Here is a 22300-nt window from a genome sequence, read left to right as displayed (position 1 = left end):
ACGGTGTGGGGCAGGATCAGCCCTGAGCTGCTAGGGGAGCCCTAACTCTGTCAGCATCCTCTGCCTTCAGAGTAGAGCCAGAATCAAAATAGGCTCCCTTTCTAGACTGGAATGTGCCCAACACAGTGCTCAGCAAACACTGGACTTCTTTTGCTTCTCCTGTTAATACTTCGCACGGTGATCTGGGTAAACCAGGGAAGTGGCTGTTATAAGCCCTGGCATGTGGGCAAAGTAATTTCACTGTGCCACCACTGGCTAATCAGAATTCGAACTAGTCACCCGCCCCCCGCCTCTAGCAGTCTCTGGTCCCTCAGGCATGACATGGAGATAATGCCAGTTACCGGGATTATAGCATCGTTGTGAGGAGTGAACAAGACCGCAGGTGTGAAAGTGCTTGGGTGGAGTCTGTGACTCAATCCTGTGCATTTACCCCCTTCAGTGCATGTTCAGTCGGTGCCATTAACTGGTTTTTGACCCTAGGAGCTCTGATCCTGCTTTCTCACGGGATTTGTTGGTTTCTGACCCAGTGGCCCTTCCTATCCATGCCCGATGGTAAGAAAAACTGACTTTGTTGAAAGAAGTAGTGAGTTCAGCCCCTGGGTGGGAGTTGGGACTTCTCCCATCCACTCACGGCCATCCCATTCCCCTTTGTTTGATAATGATGGCTCCAGACTGCACTGCAGCTAAAGGGGGCCCTAGGACCCAGTTCTGCCCAATGAGATGTATGGGGATGCGTTGGGGGCTTCTGCGGTATATGCCATTTCTTAACAAGAAGGACGGATGTGGGACACGGGATGCTGGTACTCGGAATGGGGCAGAGATGCCTGGAGCTCCTGCAGGGACGCCTGTGTGACTGCATGAGGTTATCACCTTAACCTGCTGAAGAGTGGAGGGGGTGGATGGAAGCTGTGGTGTCCGTGGCATCCCGGAGCAGCTGAATCAGAGAACGGGTGCTTCCAGACTTCTTGTCGCAAGGGGGGGAAATGGTAAGGCTCTATTTTGTTATAACCTTTGGTTCTAAACTTTCACTTAACTCATTTGAAGTTAACTTTTACAAATACTAATACTGGTGCTATATCCAGAAACTCTGATTTCATTATTCTATTCTGTAACTTTACAGGGTCTTCTCCCCGCAGCCTTTCCTGTCAACTGGGATTTAGATCTAGTCCTCTTCTGATTCAGTCGCCATAATTTGGCAAGAATGTCTCAGAGGCAGTGTCGCATTAGCCCGTCGGGAGGGGAATGCTGTACGGTTGTCCCTCTTTCTGAAAGGCGAGCAGATATTGGTGCTCATTGCCCAGAGCGCTTGTGTCATTTGAAGATTTAAAAAGAGAGATTCTCATCCTCTCCACTCTTCTTCGTTTATTCGATGGAATCCTTCTTGGAGGAGAAACTTCCCTCATCCATTATTTGGTAACCAATGTTTTAGTTCGTGTGCCACACACAGGATAATTGTTTCATTATTTGCCTCTGCCTACCCAGTTTCACAATAATGAATCCGTTTCCTAGCATTTAGCAACAGTGACCGTGAGGTCTTTGTTCCTTTCGAGCCACTCTGGACCCAACGTGTATTCACAGTTGATGTGCTTACATCCGTTTTAGTTATTATTCTTACTGACGCTCCTTTTGTCCCCACGTGATGCAGACTCATAATCGGAACCTGCTGCCACGAGGGGCCAGTGCCAAGCAGGCGCTCAGTCCCTGCGTGCTGGAAGTACGTCAAAGATCTGGGCAAAGTGTCTTGACATCACACTTCACCGTTTTGTTAAACTGCGTTCTATTACTGTGCCCGTCCCTCCACCAGATGCTGGAAACTGACATTACCCCTCTGCTGTCTCTGGTGTTATTCACGTAACACTGCATCTGGAGACAGAAGAATTAACGCTCGCTCTCCTTCACTGGATCTTTGTACTTTACCTAAAGGACAAGTGATTCAACTAAGCTCATGGATTTGATTATCTTTCGGCTTACGAAATTCGTTTCCCCACATGACTACTAATTCTCCCTCACACTGTCTTCTCCGTGCTCATGGGTGCCATCGTCTGCTGTTGCTCTACTTCCTGGAAGCGTACGGGGCTCAGACCTCGTCTTTCCCTGACACATCTCCTCCTCCTCGTCCGACTGGCTCTCCGATGGAAGCCGTTTATCAGTGAATCACCGAGTGTCTTCACTTGGCTCCTTCCTCTCAGCGGTTTTTCCCATCATGGCTGTGCATGTTTAGGGCTGAGATTTTGTGTGTCCTGGTCACATCAATGACCCTATGCTGACCAGCCTCCTTTTCCCCAGACTTCAATTTTCTGATTTCTAAGGGGCAAAATCTCCACAAAAATGAGCTCCACAGAAAATCACTGGGACATTCTGAAGCATTCAGCGTCTGGGATGAGTAAAACATTTGTCCCCAGGATTTCTTGAATACAGGCTGCTTCTTGAGACGTCTTAGATTAGAGGTAAGGGAGTTAGACAATCCCTTCAACTCATCCCACTGCTCTGGGAGATCACAGCCATCTCTGCATGGGAATTGCCAGGACATACGCAGGAACCGGTTGGCCACTTTGTTAAAATTTAGAGATAGTTTTTGACCTTTTACACCCAAATAAGACTACTTTTTGAGTGGGCTCCTCCAGCACTGGGCTATCAGGCAGCTCAGTTCTAGCTGACAGTGCTTCACCAAGTTTTATTTTTCATTTTTATTTGAGATATAATCAACATTTTATGTTGTATGATTATTTAAATTGGACAATGTGTTTAGATACTTTTATATATTGCAATATGATTACCACTGTAGCTTTAGCTAACATCTCCACCATGTCACATAATTATCATTTTATTTGTGTGCTTCACTAAATTTTATTGTAGCAGTTGTGCATACTGGTGGAAAATGAAGAAGGCCGAGTGACTAATAATTCCTGTTTTCAGAGTTCTTCATATTCCCCATAATAATTGTATATAAATTAGTCTGAAAATAACAGGAATATACTTTCTGATTTGGTTTTTGTAATTTTATCCTCATCTAGAATTGGAAACGTTGGATGAGTAATTTCCCAGTGTGTGACGTGGGTATTGGAAGCATTAGGACTGCCTTAGGATGGAGATACATTTTTCCACATTTAACCTCAAAATTAGGCTATTTTCTTTATGCATTCTCCAAGGCTTGGCTATTAGGTGTTTCATGCATGATTCAGATCGTTGTCCCTCACTTTACCATATTGGTGTTGTCTTAGTAATGATGAAGCCACTCAAGTATCTTACATCTCCAGTTACTGTGTCCCTTCATACTCCAGGGTATATATGTGAATGTGGATTCATCTCTGTTTATCAGATAAGGAAACTGAGGCACAGAGTAATTAAGGATATTAAACAAAGGTAATAGAAATGGGAAGCCTTGAATTCAAACCCCAGCCTTTTGGTACTTGTACTTGTCAATGTTTAGTTGCTGTTAAAAGAAAGCATTCTATGTTAGTGAGCACAGGGGTTGATTTGGGGAGTTAGGGGCATATAAATACTGTCCTTCTCGGACCTGGAGATACAGGTGTATTCATGGCCTCTCAGAATGATTATCATAGTCATTCAGCAGAATTGGCCCCCAAGGTGAGCTGCCACTTTTGCCACAGTTGAGTGGGGAAATCAGGCTACTTCCAGTGCAACTGCTGGCTTTAGGCATAGAGTGCCTTAATTGCTTTCCTGTAAGGAAGAAATTCCATCAGAATTGTTAGCTCAAGGAAGATACTTCCCCAGCTACATTCAGAACACCAGATCACTTCTGTCTTACTCCACATCTCTCTACACTTGAATTGGCTCTAAAATAAATCTGATCAGGGTGCATCAGATTGACAGAAGGTAAAATGCATCTGGAACCCTACTAGCAAAAACTCTAGGAAATGCAGGCTTAAGCTTTCCAGCCTCTTCGGTTTAGAGAGGTATATTTATGAATGGAGCTAGAAGATATGCTGAGAGAACCAATCAATGTAAGGCAAAATCCAACACAGTCTTCTTAACCCTGTGTTCACTAGTCCCTTGACATTTTCCTGTTCTCTTTTCAGTCCACTTGGCACTACTATTCCTGAAACCTGGATGAAACTTAAAATTCTGCTTGTGCTGTAAGCTGCCTAATGATGCTACTTGTATCCCAGGGAAAGAGGGGAGTCTCAAAAACTGGGAGTTTTCTGTTTTGCAGGATAAACTGCTTCTGTTTATTGAAATTCTTAAGAAAATAATTTTACACTCCCAAGTCAGACACTTCTCCCACACCCTAAAATTCTTTTTAAATGTTCTCACATTTCATTTTTTTTTTCCTTATTGCAATCCTTTCTCACAATTGCCACAGGGTTATCTCCTACTTCAGGAAGAAAATATACATCTTTATAAATGAATTCCACTGAATTGCCCTTTCTCTCTTAGAATCTTCTATATTTCTATTCTCTCCAGATAATCTAAGGCTTTACTCTCTTCTCCTATTTGTAATTTAAATCTGCCAAATCTCCCAATTCCTTCCATAGTATACAATGAGATGTTACAAGATGTTACAAGCCAGTATGGCCTTAGAATCATACTGTCTGTGTTGGAACACCAAGTTCACTACTTAACTAGTTACATGACCTTAGATAACTCACTCAGCTTCTCTAAATATCCATTTCTTGTCTGGATAATAGAATGGTAAGATTACCTTCTTCACAGAATGGTGGGGAAGAAGAAATAAGAAAACCCACAGAAAGTTATTGAAACATGACCTGCACCTAGGAAACACTCAACAAAAGTGAGTTTTTTATCAGATAAATGCAGTTCAACTATGACATACTGGTAGAGAATATGGTGAGCGAATGAAAAAAAATCTGTGTTTTCTAATCACACTGGTGGTACAGTACTGAGACTACTATGTGGGTAGGTGGGATAAAACAAATGAGTAATTATTATATTTTCTAAAATTTTATCATCCTCTTTTACCATTAAGAACCAGTGTTCCTGGTTTGGCATAAATGTATAAAATTGATCTAGTACATTTTGTCTTATCAGATAATAAATGAACCATCAAAGACTACTTGTATAGTCTCAAAATCATTCTAAATCCAACTTGAAGAGGTTTCCAATAGCCAATAATGAACCATCTTAACTTCAAAAAATATAGTAAGAAACATTGTTTAAAACACATCAAATATCTAAACTCAATAATCCATAATTATTTTTTTGCAATATCCTTATTTGTCACCTGTGAAGGATCATAGGCAACTAAATCATTATTCTGAAAACACTCCAATAAAAATGAATCATGAAGCACTTTCCTGTCTTTCCTTTATAATTTGTATCTCAAAGTAACAAAATTGTTGATGAAAGGAAACTGTTTCAAGAGAGTATTCCAATTGATGAAGAAAGGAAGAATGATAAATACAATTTCACAATTTGGCAACTGCTAATGATATAATGTTTCTACATGATCATTAACTTCTGCTAATTGTAAAAGGAGTCACAACCTGACATTATGTGACTCTTTATGGAAATACTCAAAATCTCCCTTGAAGTATTCTTGCTAAAAAATTGCACCTACATCTGGTCAAGATCATAGATCCAATTATTGATATACAGGAAATACAGAGAAAAAAAAAAAAAGAATGTTCTAAACTATACCATAGGGACACAATCAGTAAAGTCAAGAATGTAGAAAACTCTACAAGTCACATCATCCACCTTCTTCAATAAATAAATGACATTAAAAAATGAAGGATAGGTTGGAAACTTGTAGATTAAGAGAGACCTAAAAGAAGTACTTAAAAATCTAGATAAAAGTTGAACTGTAGTGTTTGAATATACCTTTGTGCAATAAAACTGTACAGAAAATCATGAAGGTGATTACCATAAATGTCAGGTTAGTGGTTACATTTAAGGATGGAGGGAGCAGGTTGTGATTGGACAGGGTACAGAGAGTCCTTCTGAATTGGCTAGCTAATTTCTAATTATTGATTTGGGTGGTGGTTACAGTGGGTTTTCCTTCTAAGTCAATAATCTATAATTTTGCTTCACGCAATTTTCTGTGTTTGTGTTATATTTTGCAATTTAAAATTTTTAAGGGGAAAATGATTTAAATAAGCCATGGCCAGATGTTGCCTACACTTTCTTTTTTAAAAGCCTTTAATGGGGAGAATTCTCTCATTTACTGATGAACTCTTTCAAAGTTAGGCAGATAAATTGGAGACAATCACCCCATCACAGAAACCAAAAGAATGTTGTCCAAGGTGTGTCTCTGTGTATTTAGCCTGGTCAGTGTTTCTCTCTCGGGTGTATCTGCCTCCCCCTAAGCCCCAAGGATGATGTCTTATGAAAACATCCACTCATCATTTCTTATTTCTCTTTAAGGTTCTAAAAGTGAGGCATCCTCTGTTCTCTAACAGAGATATTACTAACTAGCAGTCATGCTAATATTCTCATGATCAATGCAAATGACCCAGGAAACATCCCTGGTCTTTCCTGCTTCATTGTTATTACTAACTTGATGTAAACACAGCTGCCTAAACTTTGACAGAAAGTTCTCCCAGAGACATTTTAGTAAGTCTATCTGAGGTTCACAGAATGCCCAAGAAAGGCTCCAGCACATTTGTGGAGTATGATCAAGGGTCTCTGCACATTTACCCTCAGTTCTTCTTATTCACTGTGAAAAGGTGTGCACATTCTCTTTATGTGACAGCAAATAATTAAGCCATTACCCCAGGCAAAAAGAATGAAGGGGTTTGACAGCTCATGGCTTGGAAACAGCACAGAGCTAGTAAAATAGTGGCAGCCCCAGACTGAAACCACCAAGGATCTAAGTATGTTAGACATAGAACACTTTTTTTCCACCACAGTGTGGAAAACAAAATTCTTAAGTTATAGATCAGTTACTAATTTTTATATTTTGGTTTGTTGTTGGATTTAATATCCAACTCTCTGACTTCATCTTGTAGGAGCAAATTGTGTTTTCCCAGGATCTTTTTTTTTTTTTCCTATTTCGGTTTGATCTAAATTAAGATAATTTACAAACTAGCTCTTCTAGATTTTGGCTCAAATATTACAAATACTTTCTAAGTATGAGATTCTATTACTTAGGGTCTTAAGGACCTTGTCCATATCAGAGGTCTTAATCGGTTTAATTAGGCTGATACTCACAACCCCTGTCATTATGGCTAACTGAGGAAGATTCCAACAGGACGTCGATTCTTAGAGCAAACCGAGTACCATAAGCGTGTAAGGTTCCAGGCCCCCAGAATGAGAGAGGTAAGCCTGTGGGCCTAGGGTGTACTCTGGGGAGGTGCTGGTGAGTGGGACAGGTACACTAGAATATACTTGGTTGTAAGAATACAAGAGATCTGAGTCTTGGGCCTGTGTCTGCCATCCACAGGCTAGCCATTGTCCAGGCATCTGCACAAACGCTGTAAGGTCACGCAGCTTCCCTGGGACAAGGTTCTCCTTGGGAATTCCTTCTATGCAGACAGCCGGAGTGCTTAACGTGAAAAGGAGTTATAATCCCATCCTTACACCGTAGAAGCCATCAGGAAAAGTTACAGGTTTACGGCAGGGAAAATCCCAAGGACTCTGGGTTTTGGGTTTAATGACTGATCTAAAGTTGCATTTCCGAGGTTCATCTACATCTTCGTGGATTTCAAGAGTGCCTCCCTGATCACGAATCCCTTCCTCTGGTTGCTGGGTTGCTGGGTAAAAAGTTCACCCAGAGCCCACCTCCATGGGTTCAACAGGGATTTCCACTGGAATCTCTGAGTCGAATTGGCAATCAGGTGTGTGTGCCTGTTCAGGTTTAACCATTGCATCGTGGTCCCATGGCTCTCCCGGAGCGCGTGAACAAAAATGAATGGACATTGTCGTTGAAAGGGGGAAAAAATAAAAGAGCCTTTGGGACTGGAGCCAGGACCGAGAAGGCAGGAGGCCGAGCATACGGATGGCAGCGAGGGGTCAATCCCCGCCCGGCGCTGGGTCGGCGGCGGAGGAGTCGGAAGTGGTTGGGGTTTGGGGGAGGAGATCCGCTCACACACAACAGGAGAGGCTGAGCCGCCATATCTGCTGCCGCCGCCGCAGTTGCGAATGCAGTGTCGGGACCGGGCTGCCTCCGGCCGCCGCTGAGGTCCCTGTCGCTCCCCACCGAGCCCTCCGCTCTCGCTGCCTCCCCCGCCCCCCCCCCGCGCCCCGCTCCCCCGGCGGCCCTGCCCGCTCTCTCCGGCCCGCGGAGCCCGCTCCCTCCCCGCACCCATCAGAGCTGAGGACCATGGATCCGGGCAGCGGCAGCAGCAGCGACTCGGCTCCCGACTGCTGGGACCAGGTGGACATGGAAGCCCCGGCTCTGGCCCCAAGCGGGGACGGAGCCTCCTCCTCGGCGGCGGCGGCGGCGGCGGCGGCCGAGGCCCAGGTCGAGCCCCTCAGCTCGGCCTTCAGCTGGCAGCTCAACGTCAACGCCAAACCCTTCGTGCCTAACGTCCACGCCGCCGAGTTCGTGCCGTCCTTCCTGCGGGGCCCGGTCCAGCCGCAGACCCCCCCGGCGGACATCACCAGCATGGATGAAACCTGCACCGGCGCCGGCGACCCTCCAGGTAAAAGGCTGGGACGGGGGGCACCTGTGGAACATTCCAAAGAGGAACAGTTAGTGTGGCGTGAAGGTTCCAATTCAGCCGTTACCATGGAACTTTCGGAACCTGTTGTAGAAAATGGAGAGGTGCAGATGGTCTTAGAAGAGTCATGGGAGCACGATAAAGAAATCAGTGAAGCTGAGCCGGGGGGTGGTTCCTTGGGAGATTCGGGCCCCCCAGAAGAAAGTGGCCAGGAGATGATGGAGAAAGAGGAAATCAGAAAATCGAAATCTGTGGTCGTGCCCTCGGGTGCTCCGAAAAAAGAACACGTCAATGTGGTATTCATTGGGCATGTAGATGCTGGCAAGTCAACCATTGGAGGACAGATAATGTTTCTGACAGGAATGGTTGACAAAAGGACACTTGAGAAATACGAGAGAGAAGCGAAAGAGAAAAACCGAGAAACTTGGTATTTGTCCTGGGCCTTAGATACAAATCAGGAAGAACGAGACAAGGGTAAGACAGTCGAAGTGGGTCGTGCCTATTTTGAAACAGAAAAGAAACACTTCACAATTCTAGATGCCCCTGGCCACAAGAGTTTTGTCCCAAATATGATTGGTGGTGCTTCTCAAGCTGATCTGGCTGTGCTGGTAATCTCTGCCAGGAAAGGAGAGTTTGAAACTGGATTTGAAAAAGGTGGACAGACGAGAGAACATGCAATGTTGGCCAAAACAGCAGGGGTGAAATATTTAATAGTGCTTATTAATAAGATGGACGACCCCACAGTCAATTGGAGCAGCGAGAGATACGAAGAATGTAAAGAAAAGCTAGTGCCCTTTCTGAAAAAAGTCGGCTTCAGTCCCAAAAAGGACATTCACTTTATGCCCTGCTCAGGGCTGACCGGGGCAAATATTAAAGAGCAATCTGATTTCTGCCCTTGGTACACTGGATTACCATTCATTCCATATCTGGATAATATGCCAAACTTCAACAGATCAGTTGATGGACCCATTAGACTGCCAATTGTGGATAAGTACAAGGATATGGGCACTGTGGTCCTGGGCAAGCTGGAATCAGGATCCATTTTTAAAGGCCAGCAGCTTGTGATGATGCCAAACAAGCACAATGTGGAAGTTCTGGGAATACTTTCTGATGATGCTGAGACTGATTATGTAGCCCCAGGTGAAAACCTGAAAATCAGACTGAAGGGAATTGAAGAAGAAGAGATTCTTCCAGGATTCATTCTCTGTGATCCTAATAATCTTTGCCATTCTGGACGCACTTTCGATGTTCAGATTGTGATTATTGAGCACAAGTCCATCATCTGCCCAGGTTATAATGCGGTGCTGCACATTCATACTTGCATTGAGGAAGTTGAGATAACCGCCTTAATCTCCTTGGTAGACAAAAAGTCAGGAGAAAAGAGTAAGACCCGGCCCCGATTTGTGAAACAAGATCAAGTGTGCATTGCCCGGTTAAGGACAGCAGGAACTATCTGCCTTGAGACATTCAAAGATTTCCCTCAGATGGGTCGTTTTACTTTAAGAGATGAGGGTAAGACCATTGCGATTGGAAAAGTTCTGAAACTGGTCCCAGAGAAGGACTAAGCAGTTTTCTTGATGCCCCTGCACAATACTGTGAGAATTGACTACCAATGTTCACCACCTTCTGTTATTTACGGCCCCTTGACAGACTTTTCTCCATCTTTTGCAAAGAAAAATTTCCCAGCAAACATCCATGTTTTGTCAGCTTTCTCATGTTGAGATCTCAGTTATGTCACTGTTGACTTTACCCAAGAGTTTCCTCCTCCTCTGACACTCTGCTTCCTTGGACTGAATCAGTAATAGCTTTGTAAGTGATGTGGATGTACTTGTCTATAACAATGAAAAATTAATATATTTTTAATTTTTCATTTTCCATTAAGCTATCTAGACAACCCTTGTTCCACGCAGACCAATCAGAATGTGTCAGTGTGTGTGTACATGTTAAAAAGACAACTAACATGTGAATAAAATATTCCATTTGAAACTCTTAATTGGTATTTGAAATGCTTTTGAATATTTTTTATTTTGTCTGTAATACTTCTCAGTTAGCTTTTTTTTTTTTTTTTTTAACTTTCTCGAGTAACTGAAGACGTTTTATTGCTTGGGCTTGGAAAAACTGTGCTGCACTCACTCTTTTAAATGAGGGATTTACACCCAATGCACAGGTTTGTACTAGAGGAAAAAAATTTTAATTTTGAGAAAACATTTCTTTGAGGGTTCTTCCCAATGAAGTTCATTTTCTGTGTTTAAGTCTGGTCCATAAAGGAGTTCTGCTGCTTCCCAACTTATGATTTGAAAAAGAAAAGCTCAGGCCATCTATTGGGCCCCCAAATGTTGAGCATGGCAAAATTACGAACATACCTCGGGGTGCAGACCATACATTGGCTAGACTGTTACCTGCACTCCATCATCTAAACACACCCCTTTGTTCTATTCACCAAGAGATTCGTGATGTGGGAAGCGACACAATAAGGGGCATGACTATTGAGAAGCTAAATGCTTGCAATTCTAAGTCATTTACCCACAAGTAAGAGTTAGTGAGGGTCTGGAGCTTGCAAATGGGGAGACCATTCCACTCTCCAGTGCTTGGGGTTAGTAGGAACGGTGGAAGGTCATTTTTCCAATCAGATCATGATCCACTCTTGGGGTCAGAGATCCTGGACTTGTCTCTGAAGAGCGCTTTGAGGAAAACGCCAACTGTGGACCCTGAGGTGGCTACTTCTGTTGCTGGGAGTGCAGCGTGATAACCTGCCATCACTCTCCACAGCTGCAAGAACTTTCTGCCTTGGTAAGTGGGTAGTGGCCCGATGTAAACACTGCCCAGGGGTGGGCAGAGCCAATTCCTCACACTCACGGGAGGATTGAACAAGGGTGAACACAGCTGCCAGGACACCCTGGGCTCATGCTCAGGACCCTTCTCCATGGTCCCTTTGTGTCCCCATGCACCTACCTCCAGGCTGGCTAACCTGTCAGATAGCCACTTAGAACATTGTTAGGGTGGTTCTGTGACTCATTTATCTTCAGGGCACCCACAAGGGAAAACAGGATTTTTACTTTGTCAGTAGGTCAGCTCACCTCACCCACAGGGATGTCTCCTACTGTCTTGGATCCAGTTTTTTAATAATTAGGATGTCAGTGGCGAGAGTGTCATCTTTATTTTAGAGTTCCTTCTCTTGCCCCTGTGCTCTAAACTTTGTATGAAATACAGTGTTTGCTAAAAGTTGTGCCCTGGCAGCCACTTTTTCAAAAAATTTCTTTGAGGCTGCATCCATCTCATTGTTTTGCAATTTTAGTAATTTGCCAGTAAGATTATTGTGGATCTCATCCACTAATAGGCCAAAGCCACAAGGTAAGACAGAACTCTTTCTCCATCCAATTTGGATAATTTCCCATCAAAAACTGGCTCCTAAATGTCTTTCTCATTTGCCAGTTATAGAAAAATTTCTCTACCAGGAGCTCTGAACTATATAAAAAACAACATTCAGAGACCAGGACATATATCTTTGGGGGGTGGATTTAGAAACCAGTAATTTTCATTTCAGTGAGAAGCAGATCATCTAGGTGGTTGGAGACACCAGACCCTGGCACTTCAGGAAAATATATAAACTCATGGTAACATTTCTTTCAAACGTCATGATTACCTTCCTTTATAGTTCTTAATGTCTGGTTGTCTCCTCCAATACTGCAAATCAAGGCCATTTATAACACAGTACTCATTTGCCCAGGGCATACAAAACAGTGGCCCTTCAAAGGTCCCCTGTTGCCTCTAATTCAGACCAGTTTAACTATCCTAAGAGCATTTCAAATTCCTGGCAAGCAAGATCAGTGTAAAATCTCCCCAAGTCTGGCTGCATGCTGTAAATATATCATGAACTTCCTACTTAAGGCTTTCTCAATATGTGTCCTACCTATTGGCTCTTGGTAAGTTCTCTCCTAAGGTTCTTCCTGTCTAAGGAGATTTAGGAAAGGGGCCAATTTATTCTGTCCTTCAGAAGAGACCCATGAAGAAAAGAAAGTGGAAAATTTGGGCTGGGTAAAAGTTTGAGCTTGCATTGCTCACTGAACATCTTTCTCTGGTCCCTCAGATAACTTGCCAGCACAATGAATATCCACGATCATTACCATTCCTATCTTTAATGGACAAATCCTGTCTCAAAATAGACCCTCTTTTTTACAATATCATGATTCTGATTTGCTACAATGCAAGAACCCACTGTTTTTAAAGTTTACGTCTAAACATTTGGCAGTACAACTATTCCTCTCACACATTGTAGTTAACATCGACTGTTTAGCAGCAAGAAAATTATTAGTTACCATTTCATAACCTTTTAAAAAGAAACTATTCCACAACCACAGAAGTTCTGCCAAAACCTGAGCACTTGAACATGTTCACATTGATCCAGTGCCCGTTTTTATGTTCAATATGGTCTTTCTATATTTTTTTGCTGAGGGTATTGACATATTTTGATTTTTCCTAGTTTTTTTTTAACTTAAAACATTTAATTTCTAGTATTCTTTAAACTTAAGCATATATATATGTATATATATATATATATATATATATATATATACATATATATATATGATTTTTTTTGTCCTAGTTTTCAGTTACAATATCTATTCATGGTTGGCCATGGGGCAGGGGGAGGAAAATCTGATCCCAGGTTTCTCACCAGAAACACGACTATTTCCACCTAGTGAGGAAAGTTGGCTTGCCTTAGATTTTGGGAGAGGCTTTTTCAAAACACCCTGTGTATTATTAGTTAATGTTCAAATGATCACCAAAATCAACAAGGGAAAGGAAAGAGAAAAAAAGAAGAACCCACTATATGAACATGCCTTGTATTGAGAAAACAAGGGGGAAAAAGCTTTGCTTACATACAAGAGGGCACAGTTTACAATTTTACACTACAGCCGTAGAATATTGACTATTGACTTCCCTCCCCCTTGACTTCTATCCTACACTCAACAATGCTAGATTATTTTATTGGAAGTTTGTCTAAGTTCTAGAGGGGTTCTCTTTTCCTTCACTTATCCTTAAAAAAAATTGTATAGTTTCTTTTACAAGTCAATGGATGAAAGGTTCAGGCTCTAAGAATCAGACATCAATCAAAAGGGGTTGGTTTCAGCATAGTCCGTTATTTTCCACTCAGATTAATACTAAGCAATCAGAATTTACATACACATGTAATTTGCAGACAGTTCTTAGCCCTTTAATGAAGATATCTCTCTCTTTCATTGCTGAACTTCTTCAAAAGTCCAAGCAGAAAATGTGGAGACCTGCCCTCAGTTTTAGTACGAGAGGACACAAAAAAATTTGTCCACAGTCAGGCTGCTGTATACAGTCACATCACTGTATCTCTCATTTGATATGATATGTATCCAATAAGTATCCGATTACATCTCATCTTTCACATTTGAGGCAGTGAGTAAAAGGCTTCCTCTAGTCTCTAACAGAGATGTAGATAAATTATCTCCTCCTGAGACTGCTTTTACTAGCTCTACCACAGTCTATCAGTGACCTTTTGCCACGCCAATAAACTTACAGAAGAAGAACACAATGTTACAAGGCAAGTGAGTAAGAAATGGCTTCTGCCCGTTTAGCTGGCAGTTTCTGGTTTAAAGGTTAGTGTTTGGTTTCTACCATTGTATTCCTTTCTGCACCCTGCTTTAACTGATGCTCAGACAACATATATTATTTAGCTTTCCAACTGCTTTAGCTTCTTTTGCCAATTTTGTAGGGCATAAATGAATAAGTGAAATAAAATGTATTAGTATGTTTTTTGAACATCAAAAGGCTTAGCTCCTGAGAGGTGCTAATGACAGAATGCTCCATCCGCATCCATGTTCTTCAATGCATGCCAAACCCAAAAGAACTCTGGTCCAAAAGAGTAAATGAGCTACAAGCACATATTTTCCACATTTAAGAAGGGAACACCAAGGGTTTAAGGAAAGGAGATATATTGGAGGAGGCTCTAACTTTACAGGAGGATGATGCAAGACGGATGGGAGATGGCTTCACAAGATCCTGGTGGTGAGCAAAATGTTACCGTGACCAAATTTAACATAATTCAAGAAGAACATCTACCTCCATGGATGGCACACTATTCAAAGCCTGGAGGGAAGTTGAGGGCACGAGAAAGGTCCTATTGATTTCCCAGCAGAATCTGAGCTGGGCTAACAGGTGGACAAATGGACATCAGATACCTTCTGTAAGATAAAGAAGCCAAAACTGCTGGCAATACTGGCCACATGGCAGCCAACTCTGAGAATGGCAGCATTACCAAACCTCACAGACCCCCAAGGATTAGTGTTAGGTCTCAAACTATCCTGCGTGAGTTAGTGGGATCCAAAATAACATATATGACCTGAGTGTGCAGACTGATAACAGCTACAACATAGGGTAAGTTCTGCTCTGGCCACCTGGGTGCTCCTACCTCTTTCATAAGATCCCATGATCAGAGAAGTGGCCAGAATCAAAATATGCCTCCTTCCTGATGTGGAAAATGCCTAGCATGGTGCTGAGGAAATAATGGACCTCTTTTTCTTGCCCCATTTATGTTTCAGACAGTGATCTTGGTAAGCCAGAGAAGGAACTTTTACCCATGACACAGGTGTAATGCAGTATGAAGCCACTCAACAGGACCCTGAATAAGCCACCTCACCCCTCTTCTATGAGTCCCTCATGCTTAATGTAGAGGTAATGCCAGTTACCTAGTGTTGGGCTGCACCCCACAGACCTGCAAGCCCTGTACTTGCCCAGCCTTATGACCAAAGATGGAGCCTGGAATCAGCCACAGAGACATCAGCAGTTTAATGAAAGGGTGAGCCTACATCTGAAGTGAGGTTCTGGAGTGACATCCCCACCGTGTGTGGCAGGCAGCAGGCAGCACATGGGAGCAGTCTTTGTTACTGGGGGTGGGGAGAGGGAGGTTACCAGTTATAGGGAGTATTGACATCAGATTGGCTCATCAGTTACCAAGGAAATCAGCAGAGGAGCATGCCCCTCAATACCCCTTTGATAAGCTATCACTGTGGAGATATTCTGATCTAAAGATTAGAGCAATCACTAGCTGGAGCTGAGGGCAAGTATGTAGGCATTTATTGATCAAGCTCTGTGATTAAAAGGGAAGGTCAGTCAAGTGAGTAGCGTGTAGGTGAAGCAGGGACTGGTCAAGCAGGGGATGTACAGAGAGCAAGAGAACAGCCATTTTGGGTGGCTTGATCATATATCTTGTTTATAGGATTGTTGTGAGTACTGAACAAGGTAGCAGGTACAAAAGTGCCTGGAGACAGTAAGGGGCTTGATCCTTGTGAGTTTATTTCCTTCAATGCATAGTCAATCCTTACCCTTCCTTGACTGTGTTTTTGACCCTAAGAGATCTGCTTCTTCTCACCGGACTTGATGATTCCTGACCCAATAACCTTTTCGATTAATGCCTTATGGTAAGAAAAACTGTTTTATATATATATATATATATATATATATATATATATATATATATATATATATATATATATATATATATATATATTATAGAAGCAATATGTCCAGCCTAGGGGAAAGGACTCAGAATTTCTCCAGGCCAATCATGGCTATCCCATTCCCCTTTGTCAGATGATGGTTTTCCAGCCTCCCTACATGTAAGGATGGTCATGTGGCCCAGTTCTTCCCAGTGATGTGTGTGGGAATGTGTTGGAGACTTCTACAGAAAAAGATGGTACCTGGGATGTGATTGAGATGCCTGGAGCAGTTGCAGCCATGTTGTGACAAGCAAATGGTCATAGAGTCAACCTGCTGAAAACAGTTGAGCAGGAGGATGGAAGCTGGTATCCTTATGACATCTTTGAACAGCTAAACCAATGCAAGTTTACTTCCACATTTCTTATCACGAGAGAAAAAAGAGTAAGGCCCTGTTTATACCATTGACTCTAAGCTTTAGCTGCATAGTAAACTCATTTGAAAGTAGCTTCTAGCAATACTAATGCCCTGGCTCCATATCCAGAAATTCTGATTAATTAGTCTATGTTGTGGCTTTGGACATTTAAAAAAATCTTTTTGTTATAGTGTCAGACACATGACAAGATGTATCAACCATGTAGATCTCACATAGCTTCAACAATTAAGAACTCTTGGTCAATTTTATTTCACCTACACTCCTACCCCTTTCTCTCCTCCTGCAGATTATTTTGAAGCTAATCCTAAACATCACATCACTTAATAAAAGATTATTCCAGTTTGTATCTCTGCAAGACATAGACACTTTTAAAATACAAGCACAGTAACATCACATGTAAAATTAATGATGATTCCTAAATATCTTCAAATATTCATTCCTAGTTTAACTTTTCCAATTGTGTCATAAATATTTATTTTTTTGAAATTTGATTTTCACATCAGGATCTAGTTTACTCCTGTGCATTATAATTTGTTGACATGCTTATTAAGTCTCTTTCAGTCTATAGGGTGTCCCTTCTTCTCTTCTGTGGTGTTTTCTTATAATTTCTATGTTGAACAATTTGGATCCTTTAGTCTCTAGAGTTTCATACAATCTGGATTTTGCTGACATCCTCCCTTTTCTCATTGTTTAACAAGTCCCTCTGTCTGCCAACTTTCCTGAAAATTGGTTGTTAGAAGCTTCGTTGGAGTCAAATTTGCTTTTTCTTCTCTCTTTCTCTCTCTTTTAGCAAGAGTACCTCACAAGTGTACTGTGTACTTCTATCTGTATATACATACTGTCTGGTTGTCTCTTTTTTAAATGAGATTAGCAGACACTGATGATTAGTACCTAGATCCAAAATTTCATTACAGCTTGCAGAATGAAGATGTTCTATTTATCTTTCTTCATTATTAGCTAGAATAATTCTCTAAAGAAAATCTTCCCATCATTAGTGATTTGGTAACACAGTAGATATACAGATGGAAGGATAATTATTTGATTCTTTCCTTCTATTTAAAAGTTTTCAAATTATTAATTTATTTCTTAGCACTTTTAAAGGTGACCGCAGAGTATATTTTAGAATCACTATGAATACGATATTTAAACACACTTAATGTGTTCAAATTGATTTACTTCTTATTCTTATAGATGCTCAACCTGTCCCATTTTTAGGCATTTAGCCTCTTCAGATTAGCTCTTGAATCCTTTTTACAGGATCCCAGTAGTCTTTCCTCTTTTCTGGTTCATCAAGTTTTTCGAGGCTCACATTATACAGTTCCTGAAATCAGTTAATTCACCATATAATCTTGATTTATTTTTTAGCAGAAAATGCTTTTTAGAGAATAAAATCATGGTGCTTGTCTGTATCCTACTGGGTTCATTGTGGTTTCTGGTGCTTTGTAGGGGGCAGAGCTAAGAAATATTTTTAAAGGCAAAATATAGCAGTTTATACTGCTACTTCCCATTCAAATTCAGGGCTCCAGGGTATTGCTTTATTCATTGATCTTTCATCAGTATATCCTTTCTCTGAAGGCAAAATCTTGACTCCCAGTGACACCAGAAAAAAAAAAGACTCATTAGTGTTATTCCACAATTCACAACCAACAATGTCCAAAAAACCATGCTAATGTTACCAATAAAAATACTGATCCTGTGCTAGATATGGCCAATTCCCCTTCCAGAAGAATTGTACCATTTTGCAAGAAGTTTGTCTTTTTAACAAACTTCCCAAGTGATTCTGTTTTTCTGGGTTGAGAACCACTGGTTTAAGTTGTTAGTTTTTTTTTTTTTTTAACGTAATTTGAAGCCTGACTTTATTCATACACATAGAAGGACGGCCACCTCGGTGGGTAGGTGAATACGTAAATAGAAATAGTTTGGGTTTTTTTACATTTTTTTTTTATTGAGTTATAGTCAGTTTACAATGTTGTGTCAATTTCCAGTGTAGAGCACAATTTTTCAGTTATACATGAACATACTTACATTCATTGTCTCATTCTTTTTCACTGTGAGCTACCACAAGATCTTGTATATATTTCCCTGTGCTATACAGTATAATCTTGTTTATCTATTCTGCATATGCCTGTCTGTATCTACAAATTTTGAAATCCCAGTCTGTCCCTTCCCACCCCCTTCCCCCCTGGCAACCACAAGTTTGTATTCTATGTCTATGAGTCTGTTTCTGTTTTGTATTTATGTTCATTTATTTTTTTAGATTCCACATATAAGCGATCTCATGGTATTTTTCTTTCTCTTTCTGGCTTACTTCACTTAGAATGACATTCTCCAGGGACATCCATGTTGCTGCAAATGGCATTATGCTGTCGTTTTTATGGCTGAATAGTATTCTGTTGTATAAATAAACCATTACTTCTTTATCCAGTCATCTGTTGATGGACATTTAGGCTGTTTCCATGTCTTGACTATTGTAAATAGTGCTGCTATGAACATTGGGGTGCAGGTGTCTTTTTGAAGTAGGGTCCCTTCTGGATATATTTCCAGGAGTGGGATTACTGGGTCATATGTTAAGTCTATTCCTAGTCTTTTGAGGAATCTCCATACTGTTTTCCATAGTGGCTGCACCAAACTGCATTCCCACCAGCAGTGTAGGAGGGTTCCCTTTTCTCCACAGCCTCTCTAGCATTTGTCATTTGTGGACTTTTGAATGATGGCCATTCTGACTGGTGTGAGGTGATACCTCATTGTAGTTTTGATTTTCATTTCTCTGATAATTATTGATATTGAGCCTTTTTTCATGTGCCTATTGATCATTTGTATGTCTTCCTTGGAGAATTGCTTGTTTAGGTCTTTTGCCAATTTTTGGATTGGGTTGTTTGATTGTTTCTTATTAAGTCGTGTGAGCTGCTTGTATATTCTGGAGATCAAGCCTTTGTCGGTTTCATCATTTGCAAAAATTTTCTCCCATTCTGTAGGTTGTTGTTTTGTTTTGCTTATGGTTTCCTTTGCTGTACAGAAGCTTATAAGTTTGATTAGGTCCCGTTTGTTTATTCTTGCTTTTATTTCTATTGCTTGGGTAGACTGTTCTAGGAGAACATTTTTAAGTTGTTAGTTTTTGTTGTTCTTGCAGTTGATTTGTTTTGGATTTGTGGTTGTTGTTATTGAAGCTATTGGAGTTATTGAAGCTATTATGAATTGTCACTGAATGCATAACAATTCATAGTTGAGATGTTCTTACTAGATCTGATACTAGTTGAGATCAGGGACTGTGCTGCATTCATCTCTGTATCCACAGTGGCCAGCACCTGAGTGAGAACAAAACAGATGCTTATTCAATATATGCTGAATGTTGGATGTTGTTGTGAAGTGTAGTGACATCATATTTGATTGATTTCTTATAAAAATATATTACTGTGCCCGCCCCCACATCAGATGTTTTATTCCCTGAAGGCACGGGTTGGTATTATTCATACATTATGTAGCAAACATGTATTTAGAGTGTACCATGTGACTGGCAGGATTCTAGTGGATAGAATAGAAAAACAAAAATACAGGCAAACAATCTGCTCCCCTGTTGAATTTATATTTTAGTGGGGAGAGAGATATTAGAGAAAATAAGCATTAAGTATGAGCAGAGGAGTACTAAGTGCTAACAAGAAAATTCAAGCAATGTAACAATAAGACTGACAGGGATTTTAGCTGTGGTTAGACCTGTCTGTGCCTTGTAAACAGAAACCTGAATTAAATGAAATATGGCTTGTTATAGGAACACTGAGAATATCTATTGAATAAATGAGTGCTTATGATTGTCAAGAGAATCTTATGTCTCTGGCTATGTACCGGTCCCTAGATCAAAGCACCCTTCCCTACTCCTGTGTGCTAAACTTCTCTCTTTCCATTCCCCCAAGGTAGCCCACCAAACGTCTGCCTGGGAAAAACTGGACCTCATTCTACATTATCAATAAATTAGACCTTCTGGGTATATATCAAACTTTACAACTAAGTAATAAAAAAAATACCTTCTTAAGCACACAAGGAATGTTCATAAAACTTTACTATATGCCAGGTCACAAGAAAGTGTTATCCAATTCAATGAAGTAGAAATAATACAACCAGCATTCTTTTATCATAATATAATGAAGGTTAAAAAAAGTCCTAGCATTAGAAAATTTTAAAACTCTCTTAAGTATGGCAGAGTTGCATAGAGGAAACATGCTGGGCCCATAAAACTCTACTAAATGCTCTTGAGTGCAAGGGGAAGTACAAACCAAAATTGATGCATTAAAAAAAAGCAATGATAATAGAAACTCCACATGTCATAATATGTGGAATATATTTAGCAGTTATTATAGGAAATTTAATATTTATATTAAGTATAAATATTTCTCAATATTTAAATATTTCTATCAATAAAATTTTAAGATGAAATTAATGACTTACATTTTCAACTCCTAAAGTTAGGCAAAAAAACCCAAAATAAACCAAAGGAAAACACTAGGAAGCAATGATAAAGGAAAACATTAAATATAGAAGAAATGGAAAAATAATGAAACTAAGTCAAAATACTGAGTTCCTAAAATAAATTAACAATGAGGAATCAGCTACTAGTTAATGTAATAAGAAACAAGTGGAAAACACAAATATACAAAATAAGAAATGAAATGAGGAAAATAACTATTATAACAGAAAAAATTAAATATAATAACAAAGAACTTCTCTGCACAATAAATTGAAAACCTAAATGATAAGTATGATTTCCTAGGCAAAAATGACTCCAATTGAGATGGAGATGTTAAAGAAACCAATTTTCATAGAAGAAATGGGGAGATTTATTAAAGAACTACCTCACAGAAAAGCACCAAGCCTTCAAATTTTCACAGAATTTTATCAAATCTTAACCACCAACTAATCATAATGTGGCATGTTATTACTCTTAGTGCTATACAAAATATTCCAAAACATAGAAAATAAGGAGAAATTCAAATTATTTTTATGAAGTGAGTACAACAATGATACCAAAACCTGAATAAAGATAGAGTAATAAAAAGACAGCTATAGAACAATTTCTTTTATTCATATTGATGCAAATCTTTTAAATTTATTATCAGTGCACGGAATCTAATACCGCATTGAGAAAATAATACATCGTGAACAAGTGGGATTTATTCTGGGCAATCAAAGATGAGTTGATAATTAGGAAATCCACTAATATAATTCACCTTATGATAGGTCTAAGAGGAAATAGCATATTAAAATCTCCAAAAATCCTGGAAAGGAATTCAATGAAATTCAACATTCATTCTAAAAAATGGAACCAGAACAAAAAAAAAAAAAAAAAAAAAAAGAGAGAGAGAAAAAGTCAACAAAACAGGAGGCTCATGGGCACTTCCTATATATACATATATACATTATATATATTGTATTTGTCTAGATACACAAACACCAGCACAAAGGAAGTGTCCATTATATATGTAAACTAATACTAAAGTAAATACTAAAATTTCTAATGAGAGACACAAGAGGCGTTCCTACTAAAGTCAAGAACAAGAAAAAAGTTATCCACAGTCTTGACTATTCAAACTCATAGTGGAACTATTAGCCAACACAATTAAAAAGCCAAACACACACACAAAAAAACAATTATAGGCATAAGAATTGAAAAACAATTGAAACTCTATAGATTATATGATATTTTTCTTGGACAAGTTGAGAAATATAGTGATAAAACTAAAACAGTAAAAGATTTGGTAAACTTAGGAGGGTGTAAATTAATATTTAAAAATCAATGACTTTTTATAGATATAAACAATAACCAGAA

The 22300-nt window shown here is 40.1% G+C and overlaps 1 protein-coding gene across 1 annotated transcript; it reads left to right on the top strand.

The window, feature by feature from the left end:
* Positions 1–8001: 8001 nt before the first annotated feature.
* Positions 8002–10575, top strand: GSPT2 (G1 to S phase transition 2). Its single transcript, XM_010994773.3, has one exon. It carries the CDS (start codon positions 8243–8245, stop codon positions 10145–10147), a length of 1905 nt encoding a protein of 634 aa, XP_010993075.2. The 5' UTR covers positions 8002–8242; the 3' UTR covers positions 10148–10575.
* Positions 10576–22300: the final 11725 nt, after the last annotated feature.

This window comes from Camelus dromedarius, chromosome X (assembly GCF_036321535.1).
Source record: "Camelus dromedarius isolate mCamDro1 chromosome X, mCamDro1.pat, whole genome shotgun sequence".
Classification (NCBI taxonomy): domain Eukaryota; kingdom Metazoa; phylum Chordata; class Mammalia; order Artiodactyla; family Camelidae; genus Camelus; species Camelus dromedarius.
Note: the sequence above shows the minus strand (reverse complement) of the source record. Positions and strands in the feature narration are given on the sequence as shown.